Source organism: Polistes dominula, unplaced genomic scaffold (genome assembly GCF_049000335.1).
Source record: "Polistes dominula isolate Pdom_NZ unplaced genomic scaffold, Pdom_raw_medaka contig_73, whole genome shotgun sequence".
Lineage (NCBI taxonomy): Eukaryota > Metazoa > Arthropoda > Insecta > Hymenoptera > Vespidae > Polistes > Polistes dominula.
The window spans coordinates 9,663,907-9,689,259 of NW_028300951.1; the positions used below are offsets into that span (position 1 = coordinate 9,663,907).

Genomic DNA, 25,353 nt, shown 5'->3' on the forward strand with positions numbered 1-25,353 from the left:
CAACAAAAAGTTTAAATGCCTGGCTAAATATTATACTTCGATATTTTTCATTCGACGAATATCGTCTCATTTTGAAAAATGATGTTCCTCTTACGTTTATTACTATTTTCAAAAGTCATATTTCTCAATATTTTCTGAAGAATTTTTATAGAATATATTCAAACTTTTATTTATACGTTTTTATTCAACATTTTATATTTTTACGTATATAAACGTGACAAAAAAAAATACGACGCGTCCGATAATAACTATGCAACTTTTCTAATTTTTTTAAATCCAACTATAAGCCCAAGTTACTCGTATCTTATGTTAGTCAAAGATTTATTACTTCCTTTTTCTCTCTATCTTTATTTATTAAGGAGAAACAAGGAAAGAAGAAGGAAAAGCAAAAGGAAAAGGAAGGTCGGTGACTTCCTCTTTCGAATTCAATCGAGATTACCAACTTTTCTTTTCGTTTTATGCTCTTGCAATGTGTTTAATTACTGCAATGTCGAATCTTCCTGGTTTTTCGTAACGTTTACATAAATCCTATGATTATTTTTACCTTAAGTAACAGAAAGTCATCTCTTCTATTCGTAGAACTTGCATGATATCTTTGGCACACAAACACAAAAATTCACGTACACTTATAAAGGTAAATTTGCACACATTTGTCACGTAACACTGATAAATTAATTGATCATTTTCAAAGTAAGACATCGATCGCTAGTAATCGTTGTAGTAAAATCGATGACTCATAAGAAACGTGTATAACAACCGAAGTTAGTCACCACGTGGCTCGTCGTGATCCGAACTGCTGCTCTCTCGTATAAGTATCCTTCCTCTTTCGATCTCTTGCTCGTTTCTTTTCTCTGTTGATGCGTGTGCGCGCGCGCGTGTACTCGGAACGATCGAAACACGAGGGTAAGTCGATGGTGGTACGTACGACGCCCTACGGCACCCTACGGCACCCTACGACTTACTGAGCAGACCCTCGTGGACCAAACATCTGCTCTTGCATGGGCCTCTCCCACTGCCGCATCGATTTACCAAAGCCCTAACGCCATATATATCCCTCTTTTTTTTTCTTTCTTTAACAAAAACATTTCTACCCAAAAACTAATATTTATAATTATTAATAGTTATGTGTCTAATTGAGAGTAGAAAATTTCCATTAAACATCCAACAAACAAACAAACAAACAAAATCATTCATTTGTACAATTTATTTATGAATAATTAGTATGATAGGAAATATGTTTTAAGAAAGGACCAGTCTTAGACAGAAATTCGATGCTAATTCGATGCAACGAGTTGACACCGCACCCTTTGAACAGCTACATGTATATATACATAGGTATAGAATATACCTATATACTATATAGCATGGTTCGTGCCCATAGCAACGCGTGGCATCGTAATAAGAATGGTTTCACGGTTTATTAGGGACGGGTCAGTCGTAGTGCCGTTTGGCTAAATGCATCGCGACACCGCACAAAGAGAGAGAGAACAATGGAAAGGTTGGAAAGGAGGTTAGCTAAAAGGAACTTCAACAACTCAAGTTTCCAAGTTTTCTAATACTCTAACCATAAGAGAGTACGCGAATAAGAGGGGTAGGGGGACTTGAGAAGTGCGTAACACTTGGTTACGAGACTGAAATTGTAGTAGAGGGAATTGGACTCCCTCAATTGGTAGCAATTGACGACAATTAGGGTCTCGCTGACTACGTCGATCCGTGATTTCACATTCGGTTGCGAGAATAACGTTCATAACGTGAATGCGACGTCCTTTGTATTAAATGCCGTGTCCTATCACCCTTTTATTTCTTTATGAGAGGTAGACCGCTTTAGCTGGAGAGAAAGAAAGATTCGATATCCTTGAAAGGTCCGATTTCTCCCAACAAGGGTTGACGCTTGCCGTCGACGAAGACTCGCCGCGTGGATCCCATAAACGGAGATCCGACTTTCCGAGAAATCACGGAGCCAGATTCCTAAGGAAGAAGAAATAATCCTGGCTGTGGAACTCCCCCCCCCCCCCCCCCCTCGTATACCCAAACGGACAAAGGAAATATAACTTTCGAGGAATGATTTTGATCTTATTGATCAAACTAATTCACCTATGTCTATTTTTTTCTTTGTTTTATTTATTACAATATTTATGATTGAATCATGAGAAAATCGTGTTTATCTCAAATTGATTATTAAATAATCGTTTTACTTCTTCGATAAGGAACAATAAAATTGTCAGTGAGTCAAATTGAAGTAGTAGTAGTTTGGTAGTTTGTTGAAAGAGATCCATTGTCGCTTCTGAAAATTGATCGTCTTGAAACTTTTCGCAAAGTACAATATTTTGGTATACATGGTAAAGCCATGACTCACACGAGAGAAAGAAACACTCGAGCCAGCCGTTTCGTCGCGGTCCATTTTCAAAGGTACGTTCACACCGTGAGAATTGTTTTTAAGGATCGACATAACAGAGGTTCACGACGAATGAATCATCATTGTTCTTACCCTTTGACACATTTCTGTTTTGACTCAATTTGTATTTGTTGTTCTTGTTGTTTTTCATATCGTTGAACCGAAAATATTCTTCTCTTCTTCTTTGGGAATAATTGTGAGGGAAGCTTAAGGATAAACCTGACAGCTGCGGCGAATAGGCCACATGGCGCTGTTTGCGTCCCGAGATGCAGGGAGGCCTGCCTATCATCGATTTTATCGCGTCGTTTCGCTAACGAATGGACGGCCCCTTGATTAGAAGGCACGGCCTTCTATACGTTTTATCGGTCGATAGTTATCGAGAGAGAGAGAGAGAGAGAGAGAGAGATAGAAATGATTCGATCCTATTCTCCTTCAAATCCCATTTCTTCCTAGCGCGTTATTATTTTAATCGTCCAACGACCGCCAACATAGAGTCCTTGGTTCTTCCTTCCTACGAAAATCTACCAAGCGGAAAGGCATCTACGAGGGCAACAACCGATCTATGGACCGAACGTACTTCCGAACAGCTTCCGTATCGATATTTATGCTTTTCTTCTTCTGTTTTTTTTTTCTATATTTTTCTTGCATTCCTTATCAACGTGTGTACTAAAGTTAAATAATAATAATAATATTTTTTTTTTTCAAAATTTATTTAGACATCGAGTTTATTTAGGATATCCGTTTTTTTTATCAACGTTATCATTGATAACAAAGTTTTTTTTTTGAGATTAAAATATATTTTTTTCCCGTCGATTTAGTTTACTTTTGCTCCTTTTGGACTTTTTTTTTTTTAAAGAGAAATGGTGACGCCATTTCGTTGCAGTCATTCTAAATATTTAGAGAAAGTCTTTACACTCCCCCTCCTACGCTCGTCTTTTTCATAAACCACGTTGAAGCTCGACGGAATTATTATCATGATATTTCATAGAAATATACGATAGACTTTTTCTCGTTCTCCCTTTTTGTAAAAAGAAGATTCGTTCGTGCTTGTATTTGCTTTTTAGTAGTCAACACCCTTCCTTTAAGTCGGAGAAAACTATTTTCGGAGGTGTGTATACCTATAAGTGTACTTTTATACGCGAATGCGTATCTTTATCGAGCTAACACGACGCCCTTCAACTTCGATCGTATAAACTAGTCCATGACGTCAGAACCTCGAATAACAGAATAAATTCGTTGGACAAAAAAAAAATGAATGAACGATTTATTCGTTCAATTATCCAGCCAAGAAAAATATTCAATTATTTCTATATGTATATGTTAGGGGGGGGTGCGGGACCAGAAAACATTTATTTATTAACCCTTTGAGTGCTGAATACTTTTTTTTAAAATGTTTTATAGAAACAAAATAGTTTATTATTAATTAGATCCTAATAATAAAATATATTTAATAATTAAAATTTTTCTTTTTGAATATAATTTAAATAATTAATATAAACACATTAAATTATTTTACATTAATATTAACAAACACGTATATGCGTCGAACAACTACGCTAGTAATTTTCACCAAACGCATAATATACGTCCATAGCACTCAAAGGTTTAAAGAAATCTTAAATGTTAACTCAACAAAATAATTTCCATCATTTTCTAACACCTTTTTGCCGAGCGTAAAGGCAATTGTTCGATTCCTTTAAAAAAAAAAATCCTTCAATTTTTCATTGACATTGGTCTCGAAACAAATTAACTGTAAATGAAATTTCATCGAAGAAATTTGGATTATTTTTCTTTCTCCTATAATATATTTACCTTTTTTTGTTTTTTTTTTACTAAAATTTATAATTATACATTAAATGTAGTTAGTTCATCACGCATGTGTCTAATGTTTATATTATTTTTATGTAACATCTTTATAGTTCCGGAATGAATAATCCCCATTGGGTTTGATCATCGCTCGGAGTGTCTCTGCAGGCGGCTGGTAATCCGTAAAATCGATAGAGTGTGACGCGCGATAACTGTCGTGTTTGTTATATACCCCCTCGAGGTCATTCGATTTGTGTAAATCATAATGCAGGTCACGTTCCTTTTTACACTACCGTATTTCAAACAAAATCTTATTATTTCTCGTTATATTCGATAAAAATTGTCAAGAAGAATGAGAAACATAACTGTGAGATATATATATATATATACATCGCGTCATTAAGTTAACACGAAACTCATCGCATCAGAACGAGCAACGAACGGTGCATACAATACATGCATATAATACACAAACGTACATTCGATTCTCAATGTACAGTTAGGTATGCACTTGATGCGTAGCATGCTATCTCGTTGTAGCATTATCGTGCATTATTCTATTATATTATTACACCTATTCTACCTTGCGAACATATTTCTAATAAGGGATTTATTTTATATATTGGTTCATTCGTTGGATACGTTAACATAAAGATAAGTGTTGTCAATCCACTGATGACAACTCATAGACACTCAATTATATCGAAGGAAATGGTAGGTAAAAAAAGAAGATAAAAAGATCGATAGGATTGGAGAGTAGAAACTAATAAAAAAAAAAAAGAACAAAAATAATAAGAAAGAAGAAAATAATTGAACATCTCGTCTTAGAGAAAGGAGAGAAAGGAGAGAAAGAAAGAGAGAGAGAGAGAGAGAGAGAGAGAGAGAGAGAAGGCGCGGCTTAATTAGAAGGAGTCGTTTTCGCACCGGCTTTGCATTTCCCATTTGCATTTCCCCCTCCCATTTTACATTCCCCTAGCTTGGCTGTTGCTCGGAAAACGGGATTCCTTGACAAAAAAAAAAAAACAAGAAAAAATTCTCTTTCGTTAATTCTAATGTAACGCGACAAAAGGAGTGTATACTTCTCTTTCTCCTCCTGTGTACGTAGGTAGTCTGTGACATTTTCAAATGTCAACATAATCTCTCTCTCTCTCTCGCAATACTCTACAACAATGAATTGTCAATTCGTTCAAAAGAGATGTTACGTACTTCTTTTTTATTTTTATCCTAATTCCAATACAAACTTTACGGACAAGGGTAAAAAAAAAACAAGATAGAAGAGAAAGTGCGTAGCCTACCTGGTCCTCCGACCGTCCACACGATCATCCACGATCGTCCCTTTAAAAGCTTAAAGACCAAGCCCCCATCGAGAAGAAAAAGAACGAGCGTATTAAGAAGAAACTGGTTAAGAAAGAGAAGGAAAAGGATGATGATGATGATGAGGAGGAAGAGGAGGAGAAGAAGAAGAAGGGGGAGGGGGGAGTAGGAGGTGGAGGAGGAGAACGAGTCTCGCGATCCTCCAGGAATAGTAGCGCGGGCGTGAGTGCGTAGGCGTGTATCCGCCCTTCGTGAACGACTAAATGACGTTTCGAGAAACTCGACAACAAGAGAATCCATTCGCAATATGAAAATGTTCTTTTTGTACGTAGGAGGAAAATTGTTGTTATAGTTTTTAATGCGACATGTGTTATCCTCTTGTTTGTTATCTCTGCCTGTGTGAAAAAAAGAAAAAAAAACAAAAACTAACAATAAGTCAGCGTTTTTCGTACGTATACGCGCACCGGATCAATAAAATACGAAAAGAAGGTTTCTCGCGGAAAAAGAACCTTCGTAGAAAGGTTCCGAGAAGGGATGCGCCGCGGATGCGCGCGAGGTTCACTGTCGCGGGAGAGTTACTTTTGCGAGAGCAAAGCCCTCTTTTCTCTTCGTCGTCGTCGTCGTCATCGTCGTCGTCGTCGACGTCGTCATAGTCGTAGTCGAAACAAAATTCCTCTTTGCGCCGACGCGGGTCCGACGCTTGCGTCGCGACGCTACCGCATGCTACTACGATGATAACCCCGCTCGAAACAATTATTATCGATCCATCGATAATACCAAAATTCAGGTTATCTCACAAAGGAAATGACCAGAAACACTATCAAAGTTTACGCAAGATTAAAACCACAAACTAATCAACAACATTCTTTAGTATTTAAATATCATTTAATTTTTTTCTTATTTTTATTATTATTATTATTATTTTTATTATTATTATTATTATTATTATTATTATTATTCTTATTATTTTTATTATTATTATTATTATTTTAGGATCGAAAGAAACCTTTTTTTTATTTCTTGTTTCTTCTTTAGAAATATCGCATACTTCGTCGATCGAACGATCGCAAGACGGATTCGTTGGTTTTGTTGGCACCTTTCAAGCCCGACGAATTTATCGATCATCGTCCCGAATCATGGATCTTTTCGTAAGTATTCCTGCAAAAAGAAAAAAAGAAAGTTCATATTTATGATTTAATAACGAACGATGATCACGTTAGGTTTCATCGTATCATCGAGGAAGAGGCCAATCAGCAAGATGTGTTTGAAAATATTGGTCGACCTGTGATCGACAGGTGAAGAAAATTCCAATTATTCGATAGATTTTCTTTTCATGATTTTTTTTTATTTTTAAAATGTACAAATAATTAAAGCGTCCTCAATGGTTACAATGGTACGGTCTTCGCCTATGGCCAGGTTAAGTATAATTCATTTATATATAATATATTTGTATTATCTTCGTTTCTTTTTCAAAACTACGAGCGAAGCATAATTTATATTTGTAGACAGGCAGTGGCAAGACTTATACGATAACGGGCCAAATTTCATCGAACAAATGCCAAGGTATCGTGCCAAGAAGTCTAAGTTATCTCTTCGATTTCATTAAAATGGTATAGTTTTATTATTACGTTTAATATTTAAGTTATTAAGTAAAAAAAAATTGATATAACTATATTAACTTTGTAAGCATCCGGAAAACATTTATTCCGTGGACGTGGCTTATCTGGAAATCTACAATGAATACGGTTACGACTTGCTCGATCGAAAACAGCAACAGCAACAACAACAACAACAGCAGGTGCAGGTGCAACAAGCTATGCGTTTGGAAGATTTACCGTAAGTACGCGGGTCTGTCTCCTTTCTCGTAAAAGGGCTCCTCTCTTTCGTTGCGTATCGACATTCCGTAAGAAACTACTCGGTTGAGATCCCCATTTAAGGCTATTAGCTAGATCTATTCTCAGTATGAATATGGAGCAATCGGTTGAAACAACTTGGGGTTACGGGTCCTATTGCTTCCTTCTGATCGAGTCTAGAAAATTCCTTTTCGTCTTTTACCGTGTTTCCTTGTCCTAATTGAATTCATTTATTAATATTTAACCTCTTTAGACGTGTCAGGATTCAAGAGGACGAAAAGGGGAAACTGCATCTGAAGAATCTGACCTTCCACAATGTAAAGAGTGAAGACCGAGCTATGGAGTTGTTTCTTATCGGCGATTCGCGTCGGTAAAAATATCATTCGTATTTACCGACACTCATCGTCCTATCACATTTATCAAACTTCAAATGTTCGATTCAAGCGTTACAGTTGACACTCCTACGAATCCCCAATCATCGAGATCACATTGTATATTTACCATCGTCGTATCGATAAAACAATTTGGCGCTAATCGTTATAAAAAAGCTAAAATGCATTTGGTCGATCTTGCAGGGTATATAGCACTTGGAATTTTATTTTTTCCTGTGCCCCTTAAAGGTATGTAACCCGTTTTGAACGGCTGCATTTGTTCTAGATCCGAACGAGTTTACAAGTGTGAGATTAGCGGGACCGTTTTGACCGAAGCAAAACATATTAATCTCAGTTTACATTATTTAGAACAAGTAATAGTCTGTTTGAATCAGGAAAATTCAAGTCACATACCTTACAGGTATATATATTTTCTCTTTTTTCTAGATTTCAATAATCAAATTATTATCATTTGTAGAAATTGTTTACTAACCGCTATTCTGAGAGACAGTCTCGGTGGTAATTGCATCACGACGATGTTGGCTACGTTGAGTATATCTTCTGTTAACCTTCAGGTAGAATTTATTTCAACATTTTTTCTGTTGATGGTCTAAAAAAAGTGAATAAATAAATGATAATCAATTTTACAAACTTTAGGAAACTATATCCACTTGTAGATTTGCACAAAGAGTTGCTTTAGTTAGAAACGAAGCTAAATTGATATTAGATCATGATTTGGATAGTGAGAATAAACTTTTACAATTGGAGAATGAAAAACTTCGTAAACAAATCGAGGAATTAAAAAATACGTTATCATTGCAAGACAATAAAGATCGTCATGATGAAAAATTAGATTATTATAAAAATTTAGTGATGCAAAGAGATCAAGAAATTTGTATCCTTTTTATCAATATGAATTTTTTTCTTTATTGTACAAATAAATTATATTCCTCATTTATCTTTAACTTTGGTAAAGCTGTGCTTCTCGGTTTGTTGAAAAAAGCCAAAGCTAAACTAGCTCAGCCAGAAGATTTGAACAAAATGGTAATAAAATCTAAATTGAAGATAAGATCAAAAGAAAGTATAGGTAATAATAAAGAAAACACATTAGTTGACAATCAAAATGTTAAATTATGTATAAAACAAATGATTTCAGCCGAACGTTTGTCAAAGACAACTACTAAAGTACTCGAACCTATAGAAAAACATGATGTTGAAAATAATACACTATTCGAAATCAAACATTCTAATTTGTTAGAAAAATCTTTGGAAGAAAAATCAATAATTGAAGAAAATATTGAAAAAAAAGATATTCCTTTCAATGATTCGTCAAAGGAAACTAATTCGTTAAAACAATCATTTAATTTAGGTACAAGTAATATAGAAAAGGATTTAGAAGTGAAGAAAATCGATGAAAATGTAGATGATAATGATATGTCTTGCGTACATTCGAATGAAACGAGTGTAAATCAATTGTGTAATTTAATAATAAACAACGATAATCTTGTAAATAATTCCATAACGAACGACGATCAATTAATAGAAAGACAACATATCGAAGAAAAAGTTAAATCTAATAACATTGATAATGATTTAGAGAAAAATTTACCATTGACCGGTGATCCAGAGATCGACGAAGAGATCATTGCGTTTTATAAAGCTAAACGATCTGGTGGAATTTATTAATACAATAATTTCAATATTTTACAACATATATAATGAATACAATCGAAATATTCATATTATTTTATTAAATCTAACATTAATTATATTGATTAAGAATATATATATATATATATATTTAATATATAATAATAATCGTGTAATATATAAACACGATTGAATCGATATTTATGGTAAAATACATGACAATTTAGACATGTCTAATCTTTCTCCGTGCATTTTAGCTTCTAATATTGTTAATCGATTTTTATCGATTACTGCTAAACAATGTCTCCTCGTCATGTTATTATGCTTTCGTATTTTCAATATTGAAATCTTTTCAGCTTGAATTTTGATAGTATCTCGAAGAACAAAACCTTGAATGCCTGTAATCAAAATGATCTTTCATTTCAATACCATTTGTATCAATGTGAACTCACGTTCATTATTTTTCTATTTGATTTTATTATCAAAAAACGTACCTTTATATTCGTAAACTTTCAAATTTTTATTGTTTTCAATAAAAATGAGTAATACTTCGATAGATCCTTCAAAATGAATGATCGTAAATGAGGATGGATTGTTCGTTGGTATTATTTGTAAAATTTTAGTTTCGTTCAAATCGTTGTCACTGATCTAACAATGCCAAAAAAAAATAATAATAATTATGCATTTTTATTAACGTTAAATATTACTTTTGTTATCTTAACTTACAAATATGTTATCCCTGGTGAAATTTGGATTATAATGCAAAAAGTATTCTTTATCAAAGATTCCTACTTTCATGGATAGAATTTCACTGGATCTCAAACGATTATTTGAAAATGTATAATTTGTAAGTGATTTATCAAGCTCGTAGATCGTATATCGATTACTCAATAATATTCTATCTGTATTGGAAACAAATTTCAAAGGTTGATCTTCGAAATGAGTAACATAATAATTCGGATTTGATATTAACGATTCGTTGTTATATATTTGTTGGATAGTTAGACTTTCCAAACGATCGGTAAACAATAATAAAATTGTATCATTGTTTAATTGTCTCACGTCACGAACATCTTCAAATTCATAAACGTGAACTAGTTTATCATTTTCGAGTTTCCATAAATTTGTCGAATTTCTTCCATACTTTGGTTCTCCCGTAACAAGAAAATACAATGAATCGTTGTGATTCAATGTTATCCAATTTAGGACGTATCCAAAATTAGGAATTCTCGCTATTAATTTAAATATTTTTCCATTATATTGATAAGCATCCAAGTGACAAGACTCGTAACTTATTAAAAGTAAATCGATATTTTGTATTTCGAAATAATGAACGCTTAATATATGTTGTTTTAATTCAATAGTTTCTTGCAAATATTCGAAAGCTTTGAATTTGTAGATTTGTGTTTCTGCATAGTATTGCAGGTTTACTGCATTTCTGCATAAATTAGATAAATTTGTCTGGCAAATAATGAAAAATGAAAATAATAATAATAATTAGTTCTCTTAGAAATGTATTCTTTGTGTAATTCACAATCGATATAATTCATTTATTTTGACGTACCGTTGATTCAATTAAATTTGTTTCCATTGCCATTTGATTTTGTTTCAACAAATTGGCTAACTCGGTCGAGTTAAAACCATTTAAGAGACCACCGTTTGTAACGATGCTATGTTTTAAATAAACGTTTCCATGTATTTTCCATTTTCCAGAGATTAATTGGTCCGATGGATAATTCGTTTTTACTGCTGTTGCTTGCCAACCAATTAATTCTATTTCATTGAAACGACCTAAAACTCTTAATGATCCATTTAGAATTACTTCTTTTTCAAATTCGACATTTCCTAAAAAGAAGAAAAAGATATTTTTTAAAAATATACTGTTATATAAAATCAGATATTGATTTTGTCATAGAATAATAATTCATAAATGTGTACCAATGATAACGTCGTTGGTATTTACGAGTACAATTTGTTTCGGATTCATATGATTTATGAGACGAGGATTAAAATCGTGACGCATGAGAACTTTACCGAGAAATGTTACATTTCCATGAACAATTTGATCACCTATTTTCTATCAAAAATAATACAATTATTCATTTATTTTGATGATAGATTAAAAATTAAGATAAAAAAATGATTTATAAATGAAATAATAATTACCATCAAAGTGTTCGTATAAATTTCGTTCAAATTACGTCCATTTATTTTTCTTCTTATGTCGATATTTTCTACGGTGATGTCAAAAGCTCGAATAAATTCATTCGAAATTATTTGATTCTCAGCTAATACTATTATCGAACTCATATCAATGTTATTCCAATTTTTTATGTTAACATCACCAATGAAATTAATATTCGTGAACGTCGTTGAAGCTAAAAAAACAAAACGATTTTAACAAATGTTTATTTAACCCCTTCAGTAGCAAGCATTTTGAAAAAAAAACGGCCAGAAAAGATCTTTTCTTTCTTCATAAAAGCATAGTTTAGAACATTGTTTTGAGAAAAAAAAATTTTTTTAAATACAGAAATAATCAATATTTTTATGTTAATTTTGAATTTTGTTCCATAAAAAAAGGTTATATTTTATTAATAAATAAATAATTGTTATAGCTTGTAAATGATAAATATCAATAAAACGATTCTTTTTCTTTGCTTTTTCACATTTTTATTTTCAATTTTCTATTATATATGAGTGTAAAAAGTTATAGAAATATAAAATAATACGCCGCTCTCGAGTTAACTCGAGCCTGCGGAAATCGGCCGGTTTTAGGGGGCTTGAGTTAACTCGAGCGTGCTGCTTAAGGGGTTAATTATTAAAAAAAAAAAATAATAAATAAATAAATAAATTATAGTTACCTGGGAAAAAGTATAGTCCATCCAAATAAACAACGACATCCTTCAAGTTATCAAAATCGACATCACCGATCCAATTAACTTCCAAATTTTCAACTACATCCAAATTTTCTTTCAAAATGATATCCTTTTGAAAAACAACGCTAGAATTTATCGTCAAAGGTTTATCGATGAAAATAGCTTTTTCATAAAATCTTCTTAAATTGATATCGTTGATAGATTCGTCGATAATAACATACGATTCGTTTAATTTCAACGATCCTATTAAATGTTTATCTCCCAACAATGTTACGTTATCTTCATTTTTCAACACTATAGATTCAACTAATTTGTTGAAATCTATCCCATCGATTGTACCATTCATTTTAAGATCAATTATTTCTATTGGATTGACAAATCTGACATTTACGTTTAATTCGTAGGTATCGTTGTTTAATTTTTTAAATCTGTTTATTAAATCACGAAAGTATACTTTATTTTTGATCTTTACTTTTGCATCGAAACTTTCAACAACATTTGCAGTACCTGCAATTATAGGATCACGAAACATTACATGATTTATCGAACGAATCTTGAGATGTAAATACAATCTCTATTTATTATTATTATTATTATTATTATTATTATTATTATTATTATTATTATTATTATTATTATTATTATTATTATTATTATTATTATTATTATTATTATTATTATTATTATTATTATTATTATTATTATTATTATTATTATTATTATTATTATTATTATTATTATTATTATTATTATTATTATTATTATTATTATTATTATTATTATTATTATTATTATTATTATTATTATTATTATTATTATTATTATTATTATTATTATTATTATTATTATTATTATTATTATTATTATTATTATTATTATTATTATTATTATTATTATTATTATTATTATTATTATTATTATTATTATTATTATTATTATTATTATTATTATTATTATTATTATTATTATTATTATTATTATTATTATTATTATTATTATTATTATTATTATTATTATTATTATTATTATTATTATTATTATTATTATTATTATTATTATTATTATTATTATTATTATTATTATTATTATTATTATTATTATTATTATTATTATTATTATTATTATTATTATTATTATTATTATTATTATTATTATTATTATTATTATTATTATTATTATTATTATTATTATTATTATTATTATTATTATTATTATTATTATTATTATTATTATTATTATTATTATTATTATTATTATTATTATTATTATTATTATTATTATTATTATTATTATTATTATTATTATTATTATTATTATTATTATTATTATTATTATTATTATTATTATTATTATTATTATTATTATTATTATTATTATTATTATTATTATTATTATTATTATTATTATTATTATTATTATTATTATTATTATTATTATTATTATTATTATTATTATTATTATTATTATTATTATTATTATTATTATTATTATTATTATTATTATTATTATTATTATTATTATTATTATTATTATTATTATTATTATTATTATTATTATTATTATTATTATTATTATTATTATTATTATTATTATTATTATTATTATTATTATTATTATTATTATTATTATTATTATTATTATTATTATTATTATTATTATTATTATTATTATTATTATTATTATTATTATTATTATTATTATTATTATTATTATTATTATTATTATTATTATTATTATTATTATTATTATTATTATTATTATTATTATTATTATTATTATTATTATTATTATTATTATTATTATTATTATTATTATTATTATTATTATTATTATTATTATTATTATTATTATTATTATTATTATTATTATTATTATTATTATTATTATTATTATTATTATTATTATTATTATTATTATTATTATTATTATTATTATTATTATTATTATTATTATTATTATTATTATTATTATTATTATTATTATTATTATTATTATTATTATTATTATTATTATTATTATTATTATTATTATTATTATTATTATTATTATTATTATTATTATTATTATTATTATTATTATTATTATTATTATTATTATTATTATTATTATTATTATTATTATTATTATTATTATTATTATTATTATTATTATTATTATTATTATTATTATTATTATTATTATTATTATTATTATTATTATTATTATTATTATTATTATTATTATTATTATTATTATTATTATTATTATTATTATTATTATTATTATTATTATTATTATTATTATTATTATTATTATTATTATTATTATTATTATTATTAATAAAAATCATCTTTTGATGTCTTACCATTTATCACAACAGGACCAGTTAAATTTTGATTTTTGTACGGATTTAAAATATTTTTAACATCGTGATCATTAAATGATTTTATTTGTAGAAATTTGCAATGAATATTTTCGAATTCTTTCATTTCGTTTATAACAATTTCTTCGTCTGTTTTGAGAACAGCATTTTTCACGAGTTCACTGATATTGAAATTATTTATGAAACCTAATACAGTAAGGTTTTCTACGTAAAGATCATTTTCATAGATCACAGTACCTATAGTTGACGGATCGTACATTTTATCCAATAATATTCCATTTATCGAAGAAGCATCGATCATTCCTTTAACGATGACAGATTCTAATGTAACAATGTTAGGATCAAAAATATTCCTATAAGATCGATACAAGTGATCTATCAGATCGTTCCATTCTTTAATCGACAATCCATTGAAACGTTCGATTTCCAGATTTTCAACTTGCAATTGTTCAAACGAACAATTTACACTTACATTTTGTATAGTCGATTTAGTTATGGCAAATTCCATGAATTCACTCATATTAACATTATTTACGAATATTGGATTGATCTCTTGAACGTTTAATTTGTTAATCGTTAAATCATTAAACGTGACACTTCGAAGAGTTAAATTCATTTGTTGATTGAACGTATCGTTTGTAATATTGTCGTTTAAAATATCGAATGATAGATTATCAACGATCAATGTATTTTCAAAAATGAAACTTTTATTCATACAATGTGAATTTTCTTTCGTTTCTTCTTCAACAATTTTGCTAACTTTGTTTACAAATTCGTGAGTTACTTCATCGAAACTCACGTTATCCGACATTTCTTTCAAATCTGTTACGATTTACATAAATTAATGAATTTATTGTTGTTATTTGTTAATTAAATTCGATTTTAAAACTAATACTCACTCGTAAATGTTTGCTCTGTATCCAAAGTAAGAAATTCTTTGATATCATGTCCATTGATTTTATTAGAAACGATATAAGTGGATGATCCATTGATCTCAACGTTACCTCTAAATTCTTTTTTTCCAAATATCTCGATTCTAGAATCGTTCATCAATAAAACATCCTCAAAGTTTGACCAATTGTTACCATTTATCGAATCCTCCAAATAAACATTACCCAAAACTGTCAAATTGTACAAAATAGCGTTAGAAATTAAACTTTGAGTTTCGTTGATCAATCGTTCCTGTTTTAATTGTGATAAATCAAATCCACTAATGTTACCATCGATCTGTAATAATCATATCAAAAAAATATGAAAACATGTTCGTGACATACGACATATATTTGATAAATCTCATGATTCATAATACCGTGAAAGATCCAAGAACAGTTATGTTACGAAATGTAATATTTTCATTGAAAATATGATCGTGGTCTAGTGTAACGAACTCGTTTATGAGAATATTGTTTATGTTAGAGACATGGGATAAGGTTTGGACAGTCAGTCGATCAAAATTTTTTATTCCAGTAACGTAAACAGGAATGGAACCTTTTTCTAAGACGTAATCGTAAGGATACATTAAATCATTCACGATTTTCGCATTGACTTCTTTAGCTTCAATTTTCTGTAACAAAAGATATTATGAAATTCTTTTATATACATACGCAGATATATAAAATATATATATTATATAAGGAACGTATAATAATATATATATATATATATATATATATATTATAATTTATAATAACATAAAATATATAAATACTATTTCATTTAATATATATTTTATATAATAATTATATTTTATTATTATAATTTTATTTAATTAATTTTATATAATTCTATTTTATGTACCTAACATTTACTGTAACTAACATTAACTATTATACTAATTTACTAATATAAATTAATTAATCTATATTTTTTAATATTAAAATATAATTTAAATTATACTAATTTAAATAATTTATAATTATTTATATTATATTATTTACTAGGGGTGCCCCGCCACGCGTTGCTGTGGCTCACAATCAGTCCGATATATACGTCATTAAGTCAACGAATTACCTTATACCGCTATCTGTTAGAATCATATCGAACTAACAGAGATAATCATGACTCTTTGTTAATAAACAAATAATTCGCGATTAATAAAATAATATTGCGATTATAAATTGAGATATAAACTATCCTATTTTTCAATTTAAATGAAATTGCACACAGTGTGCAAAATTTTATTAAAATCGGTTAAGTAGTTTAGGAGTCCATTGTGGACAAACAACGTGACACGTAATTTATATATATTAAGATATTATATTATTTAACATAAGATATAAAAGATACGTATCTACGTACCCCATTAATCGTTGTTTTATTCGGTATAAAAGCTAATTTATTTTTCCAAACAATATTTTCCCACTTGATATTATTTATCTTGGAAATAGATAAATGTCCATCTATTGTTATGTCATAGATATCATTAGACAAATTCATGTTTGAATAATGTACTTTAGATTCTTCAAAAATAATTTGTTCTAACGGTATACCGTTGATCTTTCGAACAATCGCATTCTTTGTTTCAATATTAGAAAATGATTTTTCCCCGTTTACAACGTCATTGGTATCATTGGTTAAATATTCTTGTAATATTTGTAACATCGGTAGATCATTCAATGTATTCGTTGAAAATTCTTCTACGTAAAGATTACCACGTAGTTTTAAATCTCCAAAAATATTTAAATCCATTACGATCATCGAATCTAAATCGGATCCATACTGTAAATCCAATTTCAAATGATTATATTGTTCTGTTAAATCTCGTAATGATTTTTTGATTAATGTCATATCTGTTATTATATCCTCGCGTGTTAAATTTTTCGTATCTAAATTGATCGTATAAGATACGTCATTTCCCATTCTTAAATTTTTCGTTATTATCTTAGAAGCGTTCAATGATTTGATTTGTGTATAATTCATATGATCTATCAGATCAAATCTTTCATCGATCTCGTCGATTATTTGTTCCTGTTTATTCAATAACTCCTAAAAAAAAAAAAACAGTTCAATTTGAAATATATATATATATATATATATACAAACGAATATAGATAACGAACAATCCAAATATCGTACTTGTAATAATGTTTTTGCCTCAATCATTCCGATAATTTTATCTTCGATAGGACTGGAAAGTTGATTAAGTTTCGTATCGATTTTGACAAATACATTTCCAGATACAAATCCATATCTTGGAATACTGGTTATTTTAGAAAGGTCAAATTTATTGAGTAAAACGTTAGGCAAGGATGTTACTTTGAATCGATGAACACCTTGCCAAGTTAAAGTATAGATCGTTGAATCTAACAATTGTACCAATAACAATGATTCATCTCTGTAAGTTTCAACAGGAATTTCTTCGACCCAAGCAATATCTGGAAATGCTAATTCATTTGATTTCCCTTTTTTATTATCATGTAAAATTTTCAATCGTTATATAAACATAGAGATATTACAGATAGAGTAGACAAACCATAGGCGATTGTGTACATAGAGATATTACAGATAGAGGAAACAAACCATAGGCGGTTGTGTAAGTGGAAATGTCTCTGCATGAATATAGCAGCAAAAAACGAAAAGTTCATGTTGTCTCTCTCTAACTCATGCGGTACACATATATATATGTACCTAGTTAAAGAGAGACAACAGATAAACCTCCCATGTTCTATCTCTTTTTATTTCGCCGACAGGTTTTATGCTGGCTTGTATGCTCTATGTGTAGTATCTCTATGTATATAGATCATCTAGATAAAACTTTCAAATTGTTTACCATTAAAAAAATCTTCGGTCTTGGAATTGTATTGAAATGAATTATCCGCAAAATAAAACAATGCAGATTCTTTTCCAGAAGTAGCCAAATATTGAGCGTGACCACTCTCGAAACAAATGAAATTATTTAAATTGTTAGATTTAATCGTTTGCCATAATTCGAACATACCATTAACGTCATCGTTCTCTTTCTGTTCATAAAGTAAAACTTCATTTTGGCCAAGAAGTGCAAGCATCGTGTGTTCGTATATTTTACATAATTTCATATCGCGAATCGAGTAAGTTTGTATCTCTTGAGTCAACCTTTACAATTATTGATATTAATGTTATTTTTTTGTTTTTTTATATTTTCATTACAATATATTGCATAAAATATTATATTATAATTACCTAAAGTGATAATCCTTTCTGACGAAATCAATATTGAAACTGTAAATATCAATTACTGAGATAATACGTGTCTCATAATCGTTTCTATTAAACAGCAACAATAATTTGTTTTGATCTCGATATTTAACAAATTGTATATCTATAGCTGGCCGTTCTATATTCCATGTCCAAAATAATTCTAATTTTTGATTAGAAATTCGATACCATTGTAAACTCGTCGTGTCATTTTTTTCAACGCACACAACAGCAATGATATCATTTTGTTCGGATAATTTTGTAGTATTTTTAACATCGATCAATGTAAAAGCTAACACACGACCATCTAATTTATATTTGACAAAATTTGATGACGTTGGGATACCATTTATATCAAGGGTATACAAAAATAACGTTCTTTCTCTCGAACTTGCTAAATAATTGTTTCCATTGCTTTCAAATAAAATCCAATTAAATTCGTTATTTGGTAATCTTAAATCCTCTTCTATCGTGATATTCGTTATTACGACTTCTATAAAGAGATTTCATAAAGATTTAAACAAAACATTCATAACAAACAAATTGTTTATTGATATAGATTATATTAACAACACATTCGCGGTCCGGCACATTTTTTCCTTTTTTAATACTGAGTACCGGCAAAAGTAATTAATTATTTAAATTTATATTTAAATAATAAAATATAATAATATATATATAATAAAATATAATTATTTAAATTTATATTTAAATAATAAAATATAATAATATATATATATATATATATAATAAAATATAATTTTATTTAAATATTATATTGAAATAAATAAATATAAATTTAATAAAATATAATTATTTAAATATTATATTGAAATAATTAAATATAGATTTAATACATAAAATTTATATTTATATATTTATATAAATATGTAAATATTAAATATTATATATTTCAATTAATATTATATATTAAAAATTAAATATATATATATATATATATATATTATATATTTATATTATAAAATTTATTTGTATAAAACTTTTAAAATTTAAAATGACGTGAATCACTTCAACGGCACCTAGGAATAGAACTTGAAAAGACGTGAATTCACGTCAGCGGACGCGAATATGTTAATTTTCATTATACGCATATCTAACGATAATAATAATAAATCAAATACATATATATATATATGCAAATTTTTCATTTAGATTTAATTAAAATTTAATTAAGATATTTTTTATTGTAGAAATAAATTACCATCACGATTGCCAGCATTCGTTCCAAATTCATACTCCTGCCAAATTAAGGTATTTATGTCCGTGGAATCTTCTGAACTATGTTGTAAAGATTTTCCAGTGATATTTAACATTTCTTTTTCCTCTTTCAGTATTTCTTCGATACCATTTTGATGACATTTTGTCGTTTCGAAATGAACAATTAGAATAAGACAGATAAGAACTAATAACGACGAACTACGAAACATATTTGCGAATACTGAAATACTTAGATTAAATTTCTTCAAATTACTTTCTACTAAATTTGACTCGATTGACTCATAATATTTATAGATTAGTTAATCTAACATTGTAGTTGGATTAACAAGCAAGTAAATGGTACTTTTATTTATATTCTCATTAATTACTAGGGGTACCCCGCCACGCGTTGCTGTGGCTCACAATAAGTCCGATACACACGTCTTTAAGTCAACGAATTACTTTATACCGCCATCTGTTAGAATCTTATCGAACTAACAGAGATAATCATGACTCTTTGTTAATAAACAAATAATTCGCGATTAATAAAATAATATTGCGATTATAAATTGAGATATAAACTATCCTATTTTTCAATTTAAATGAAATTGCACACAGTGTGCAAAATTTTATTAAAATCGGTTCAGTAGTTTAAGAGTCCATTGCGGACAAACAACGTGACACGTAATTTATATATATTAAGATGAGAAATAATAGAACAAATAATAAAAATTAAATAAGAAGAGTGAACAAAAAAAAACAAAAGGAAAGGTTTTTGATTTTAGGAAATGACGTTTAAAATAGATTGAATACTAAATCGAATTCCCTTTTTTTTTTTTTTTTTTTTTTTAATCAACATCACGTATAATGAATAAAAAAACTTGTCTTATATACAATATTATATAATATATAGATAATTATTAACAATTATGAAGTATAATAAATAGAAAAGGTACTTTCTAAGAAATGTATCATATATAATAACGTTTAAGTTTCACTCGTTTTATATAACGCTCATGAGATTCGCATGATCTCGTTTACGTTGTTCAAGGTACAGTTATTGGTAAAAATCTTGACCTGTCGCCGACCTTTGGTTGAAACCTTAAATTGATCTTTTCGCTACCTTCTTCGCCAACTTCGAGAAACGTGTTCCAATCAACCAAAAAGTATAAACCAGTTTTTCTTCTGGTTGGTAAGACTGGATCTGGTGCTCTTGTACTACCACCGAATGAATTTTCCAAGTCTCTCAGATTAGTATCAGTTGTTGTTGTTGTTGCTGGTGTTGTTGTTTCTGCCATAGTAGTAGTAGCAGTAGAAGTAGTAGTAGTAGTAGTTGGCATCTGCACAGATTCTGTCGTTGCTGTTGTCTCATTTAATTCTGCGGCATCTTTTGCAGAATCTGATAACAGCGTTGTTTCTAAATCATCAAAACAAAAAAATTATTAGTGTTTAATTCCAAATTATTAGGTCGAGTCATAAGAGTAACTTCCGATGCGTCTATGTAAAATCTATTTTTCGTATTTACCTACTATAAGTCAACGAAACAAACGAATTTTTGATATCACTGTATAGATGAGAATTCAGTTAATCTTTTGTCAACTTTTTTATGTAGTCAATGTTACATTTAACAGTTTTCTGAAAAGGATAGTAAAAAGTGCATATTCGACATGTAATGCTTTAGGAATTGAAACAAGGCAATAGAGCACTAAAGTGGCAGTTGAAAAAATATACAGCGTATACGGTGCAGGATTGATAACTGATAAGGTAGTCAGAAATTGGTTTGTAAAATTTCGTTCTGGAAATACGACCTTAAAAGACGAACCGAGTGCAGGACATCTTTCCAACTATGACGAACCTTTTAAAGGTAATATTGGAGCAAAATTCAATAGATACGTCTAACAAATACAAAGAGTGCAAAAAAAAACACAATGAAAAGTGTCGTGCACTTATTAGTAGCAGAAACGCTATTCTTTGTCTCATAAAAACGGAAGTTATTTATGACTCAACTTAATAATTTCATAATGAAAGATGTAATAGATCAATTACCCATTGGAGAGATGGTAGTTGAAGTAATAGCATTTCCATCACTAGTGGAACTTCTATCATCCTCTTTTTGTCTTTTAACTTCATTCTTAAGATCTTCGCTATAAACTCGTATAATTTCATCCAAACTTAATGGATCTGGACCAACTGACAAAGTTTTCGTAGTCTTTAATAAATCATTAGCAACTTTTTGGACGTCCTTGGTATCAGCTTTACCTTCTTGAACCAATTTAAAGGTATCTAAAAGTTCATTGATTTTCGATCGATCATTGTCATTCTTAAAAATCGTTTCGTGAGGTTTAAAAATGTGATAATTGGGTATTGATTTAGTCTCTTCCGAATGATGAATCAAATTTTTCGAATTTCTATGAGAATTTGAGATTAATCCGATATTTTCTAAAACTGTTCTCATATTAACGGGAACAGCTTCGATCACCGATTGAACATTAGTTTTCATAGCTTTTCGTTGTCTGTTAACGCCAAGACCAAATTTCGATAAAAATTCTCTCATTTCTTCGTCTTGAACTGTAGACGTTGGCAATGGTTTAAAATTTCTATACAAATTCGTAGTTGCACGAGTTGTCGTAGTTAAGATGGGTGATTGACGATTCTGAGTACTTTCAATGCCAAATCTTTGAAAGAGGAGTCTTAAGTCGGGTGTTAAATTTTCCATACCTTTGTTCAAATCAAAATGACTTGTTTGAAATGTATTTTGATCAGGTTTGATTAACGGTAAATCTGGTTTGTCCGTTGTTAAAGAAACTATGTTATTTTCATTGCTAAAATTCGATTGATTTGTCAGAAAAACATTGTCAACTTTTGCTTCATTCTCTGGTCGCAATCCAATGGAAGCTAACAAATCCATGACTCGTAATTTCGTCGTTGGTTCGGTCCAAATTTTTTCAGTAGTCGATGTAACATCACGAAATCCACCAGAATTTAAAGCCAACGTTGTGTTGTATTTAGTCGAAGTTTGCGATGTCAACGTGAGCGGTGTTACAAAAATTGTTGAAGATTCGTCCTCCTGTTGTTGTTCAATATCAAACTCTTCGTTGTTATCATTGGGAATGTTTTGGGGTGGTGGTGCATGATAATGCCATTGATTTGAATAAATAATATCTTGTTTCGGACCCAAATCAATCGTTAATTCTTCCGAACCGGATGTTTCTTTATCGTTCTTCGTATCGAGAACTACATTGATGTCTTCAACTTGATCGTTGTTGTTAATCGTTTTTCTAGTGGTAGGAAAAAATATTGAATGATCATCTATCCTTGTTGTTTCTCGAGTAGGATAATGATGATTAGTTTGTTGTAAACTATCCAAATTAAAACTAAATCTCATTGGTGCTGAACCAGGTGTTAAAGTTTCTTTCAATGATTCTGTAGATCTAACATCCGAATAAGTTTCACGATGATTTTTATATTTATTTTTATCTAATATATTATCAATAGATTCCGATGATTCACTGTTACTTTCTTTCGATCGATCGTTTAAAACCATTTCTAAACGTTCGTCACTAGACGAATCCGATAACATTTGAACTATCGGTGGTTTCGTGTACAAATCTTTTAAATTTTCCAATGATTCTCTCGCTTTGTACGGTAATACAACCATTAAAGCTCTTTGATACATTTTTCGTGCTTTCTCGATTTCATCTTTATTTTCATAAGCTTCCGAATCCTTCGAAGTGATGTTATACAAAATATCAACTATGTCGTTTCGTGATAATCGAGGTAAATTTGGATTTTCATTGATCAATCTTTCAACTTGATCGATCGTTCGATTTATCGAATCTTCTACTTCGAATATCGTTGGTAATTCCTTCGATTCGACATGATTTAAACCGAATATTAAAACGATGTAGAAGATTAACATCTGAAAATTTAAATCTTCAATTAATCCTGTCGTTTAATCGACTATATCCAAGAGGATTTATTCGAATGATTTTTATTCTTTAGAAATGACGAAATTGCACTATTGGCATTGAAATAAATAATTGCTAAATCAATTATTATTATCATTATAGTTACGTAATATTAAACATATTAACTCTCGCAAAAATATCCTTGGAAATGAACTAACTTCGATCGAGAAAGTACTGTTAGTCGATCCAACGTACGCACCATTTGATCCTTGCACCGACATAGTTAATTATACATGCAAGTCAACGATTTCTAATGTTTTTCTTACTTTTGTACTAGATTATCGGTCCATGACACATATTTTTTTGTTATAACATATGCATAATTTATTAAAAAAAAAAAAAAAACAAACAAACATTTGACGAGATCTATAAGTAGTAGAGAGAAAAAAATATCTACGTTGAATTTAAATGAAGATTCTTCAAAATGAAAGCGAACCTTGCGAATTAGAATATCAAATATGATATAAAAATAAAATCTATTTGTAATAGAAAAAGTATAATTAGATTGGAACAGGTCTGAGAGTTTGTTGTTTCATTGTCGGATGAAAAATTGAGGATTTTTTCCAAAAGGATGATCGATAAACAAAATAATAATAAGAAAGAATAAAACTTACCATTGCTAAGAAGCGATCGTCCGAAGAAGCAATCGTAAACTGACCGTAATACTTAAGAACCTACTTTCTTAAAGAACTCTCTCTCTCTCTCTTGTAACTTACGTTAGCCACTTAATTTTCTGTTCTGTCGTCCTATCGGTGCACTCACGCACGTTCGACTGTGTCGTTCGAGCTTCTCCATTCCATCATCTACCTTGCTATCCGTAATCTTCTTTCTTCTTCCCTCCATTGATTTAAAGGCGAACGAATTCTTTGAATTATTTTCATCTCGAAAGTGAAATCTCTTTCGAAAGGGATATCCACTTTCTTTAAACGTTTTTCTACGTTTTCACATTATTCCTCTTAAGGTAATATATTCATTTAAAAGAAGCTTCTTCCTTTCTTCTAATACTTTCGATTATCTTATTTATTCATACTTGTATGATTTTATATCATTTGATTGTTTATAAATAATTTATTTGAATGAAAACACAAAAAAGAATTATAATCTGTATTATCCATTACTGATAACTTTTGAAATATATCTACTGTCGGTAATATAGATTGTCGGTAAGTCAGAATCGAAAAAAAATCAATTGAAAACAAGAATCTATCGAATTAACTAATTTCTTGTTTTTTTTTCCCCCTTCAAATTTTACTATTTATATAGTAATTTATTAATATAATCAATGACAAATAAATAAATTCCAATTTTCAATATATAAATCGTGATACATATTTATGTTACATATAAAATACAAAATGCTTTTAATG

At 28.7% G+C, this 25,353-nt stretch overlaps 5 protein-coding genes across 21 annotated transcripts in view; 2 read left to right on the plus strand and 3 right to left on the minus strand.

Moving 5' to 3' along the window:
- Positions 1-5,638, minus strand: part of DAAM (disheveled-associated activator of morphogenesis-like protein) — a 25,225-nt gene extending 19,587 nt beyond the window's left edge. Inside the window, exon 1 of one of the 2 annotated variants that reach the window (XM_015323686.2) lies at positions 5,497-5,638. The gene's annotated coding sequence lies outside the window, so the exon portion shown is untranslated. Of the gene's footprint in view, positions 1-544; positions 1,037-5,496 lie in introns of those variants that run through there. The other variant, XM_015323688.2, reaches the window with a different exon arrangement.
- LOC107067836 (kinesin-like protein KIF6) overlaps positions 1-9,568 on the plus strand; it is a 10,469-nt gene extending 901 nt beyond the window's left edge. For 2 of the 16 annotated variants that reach the window (XM_089171909.1, XM_089171908.1), the window contains exons 3-10: positions 6,551-6,663; positions 6,736-6,931; positions 7,021-7,125; positions 7,203-7,351; positions 7,622-7,738; positions 7,813-7,944; positions 8,026-8,314; positions 8,397-9,568. In XM_089171909.1, coding sequence (XP_089028035.1) covers positions 7,123-7,125; positions 7,203-7,351; positions 7,622-7,738; positions 7,813-7,944; positions 8,026-8,314; positions 8,397-9,425 — 1,719 coding nt within the window. In that variant the 5' untranslated portion in view covers positions 6,551-6,663; positions 6,736-6,931; positions 7,021-7,122 and the 3' untranslated portion in view covers positions 9,426-9,568. Of the gene's footprint in view, positions 1-2,049; positions 4,705-5,698; positions 5,840-6,162; positions 6,386-6,550; positions 6,664-6,735; positions 6,932-7,020; positions 7,126-7,202; positions 7,352-7,621; positions 7,739-7,812; positions 7,945-8,025; positions 8,315-8,396 lie in introns of those variants that run through there. The other 14 variants (XM_015323691.2, XM_089171901.1, XM_089171898.1 and 11 more) reach the window with 14 other exon arrangements.
- Positions 9,440-20,732, minus strand: fs(1)N (female sterile (1) Nasrat). The gene is made up of 15 exons (XM_089171916.1): positions 20,023-20,732; positions 18,786-19,293; positions 18,397-18,698; positions 17,703-18,010; positions 16,926-17,612; positions 15,937-16,191; positions 15,527-15,854; positions 14,610-15,449; positions 12,251-12,772; positions 11,556-11,767; positions 11,328-11,466; positions 10,954-11,234; positions 10,116-10,850; positions 9,884-10,037; positions 9,440-9,787 (listed from the first exon to the last, which is right to left on the minus strand). The coding sequence occupies exons 1-15, from the start codon at positions 20,246-20,248 to the stop codon at positions 9,591-9,593; spliced, it is 5,694 nt and encodes a 1,897-aa protein (XP_089028042.1). The 5' UTR covers positions 20,249-20,732; the 3' UTR covers positions 9,440-9,590.
- LOC107067770 (organic solute transporter alpha-like protein) overlaps positions 20,052-25,353 on the plus strand; it is a 12,327-nt gene continuing 7,025 nt past the window's right edge. The window contains exon 1 of the mRNA XM_089171913.1: positions 20,052-20,072. The gene's annotated coding sequence lies outside the window, so the exon portion shown is untranslated. The remainder of the gene's footprint in view (positions 20,073-25,353) is intronic.
- On the minus strand, positions 20,859-24,835 carry LOC107067835 (uncharacterized). The gene is made up of 3 exons (XM_015323690.2): positions 24,601-24,835; positions 22,065-23,937; positions 20,859-21,435 (listed from the first exon to the last, which is right to left on the minus strand). The coding sequence occupies exons 1-3, from the start codon at positions 24,601-24,603 to the stop codon at positions 21,065-21,067; spliced, it is 2,247 nt and encodes a 748-aa protein (XP_015179176.1). The 5' UTR covers positions 24,604-24,835; the 3' UTR covers positions 20,859-21,064.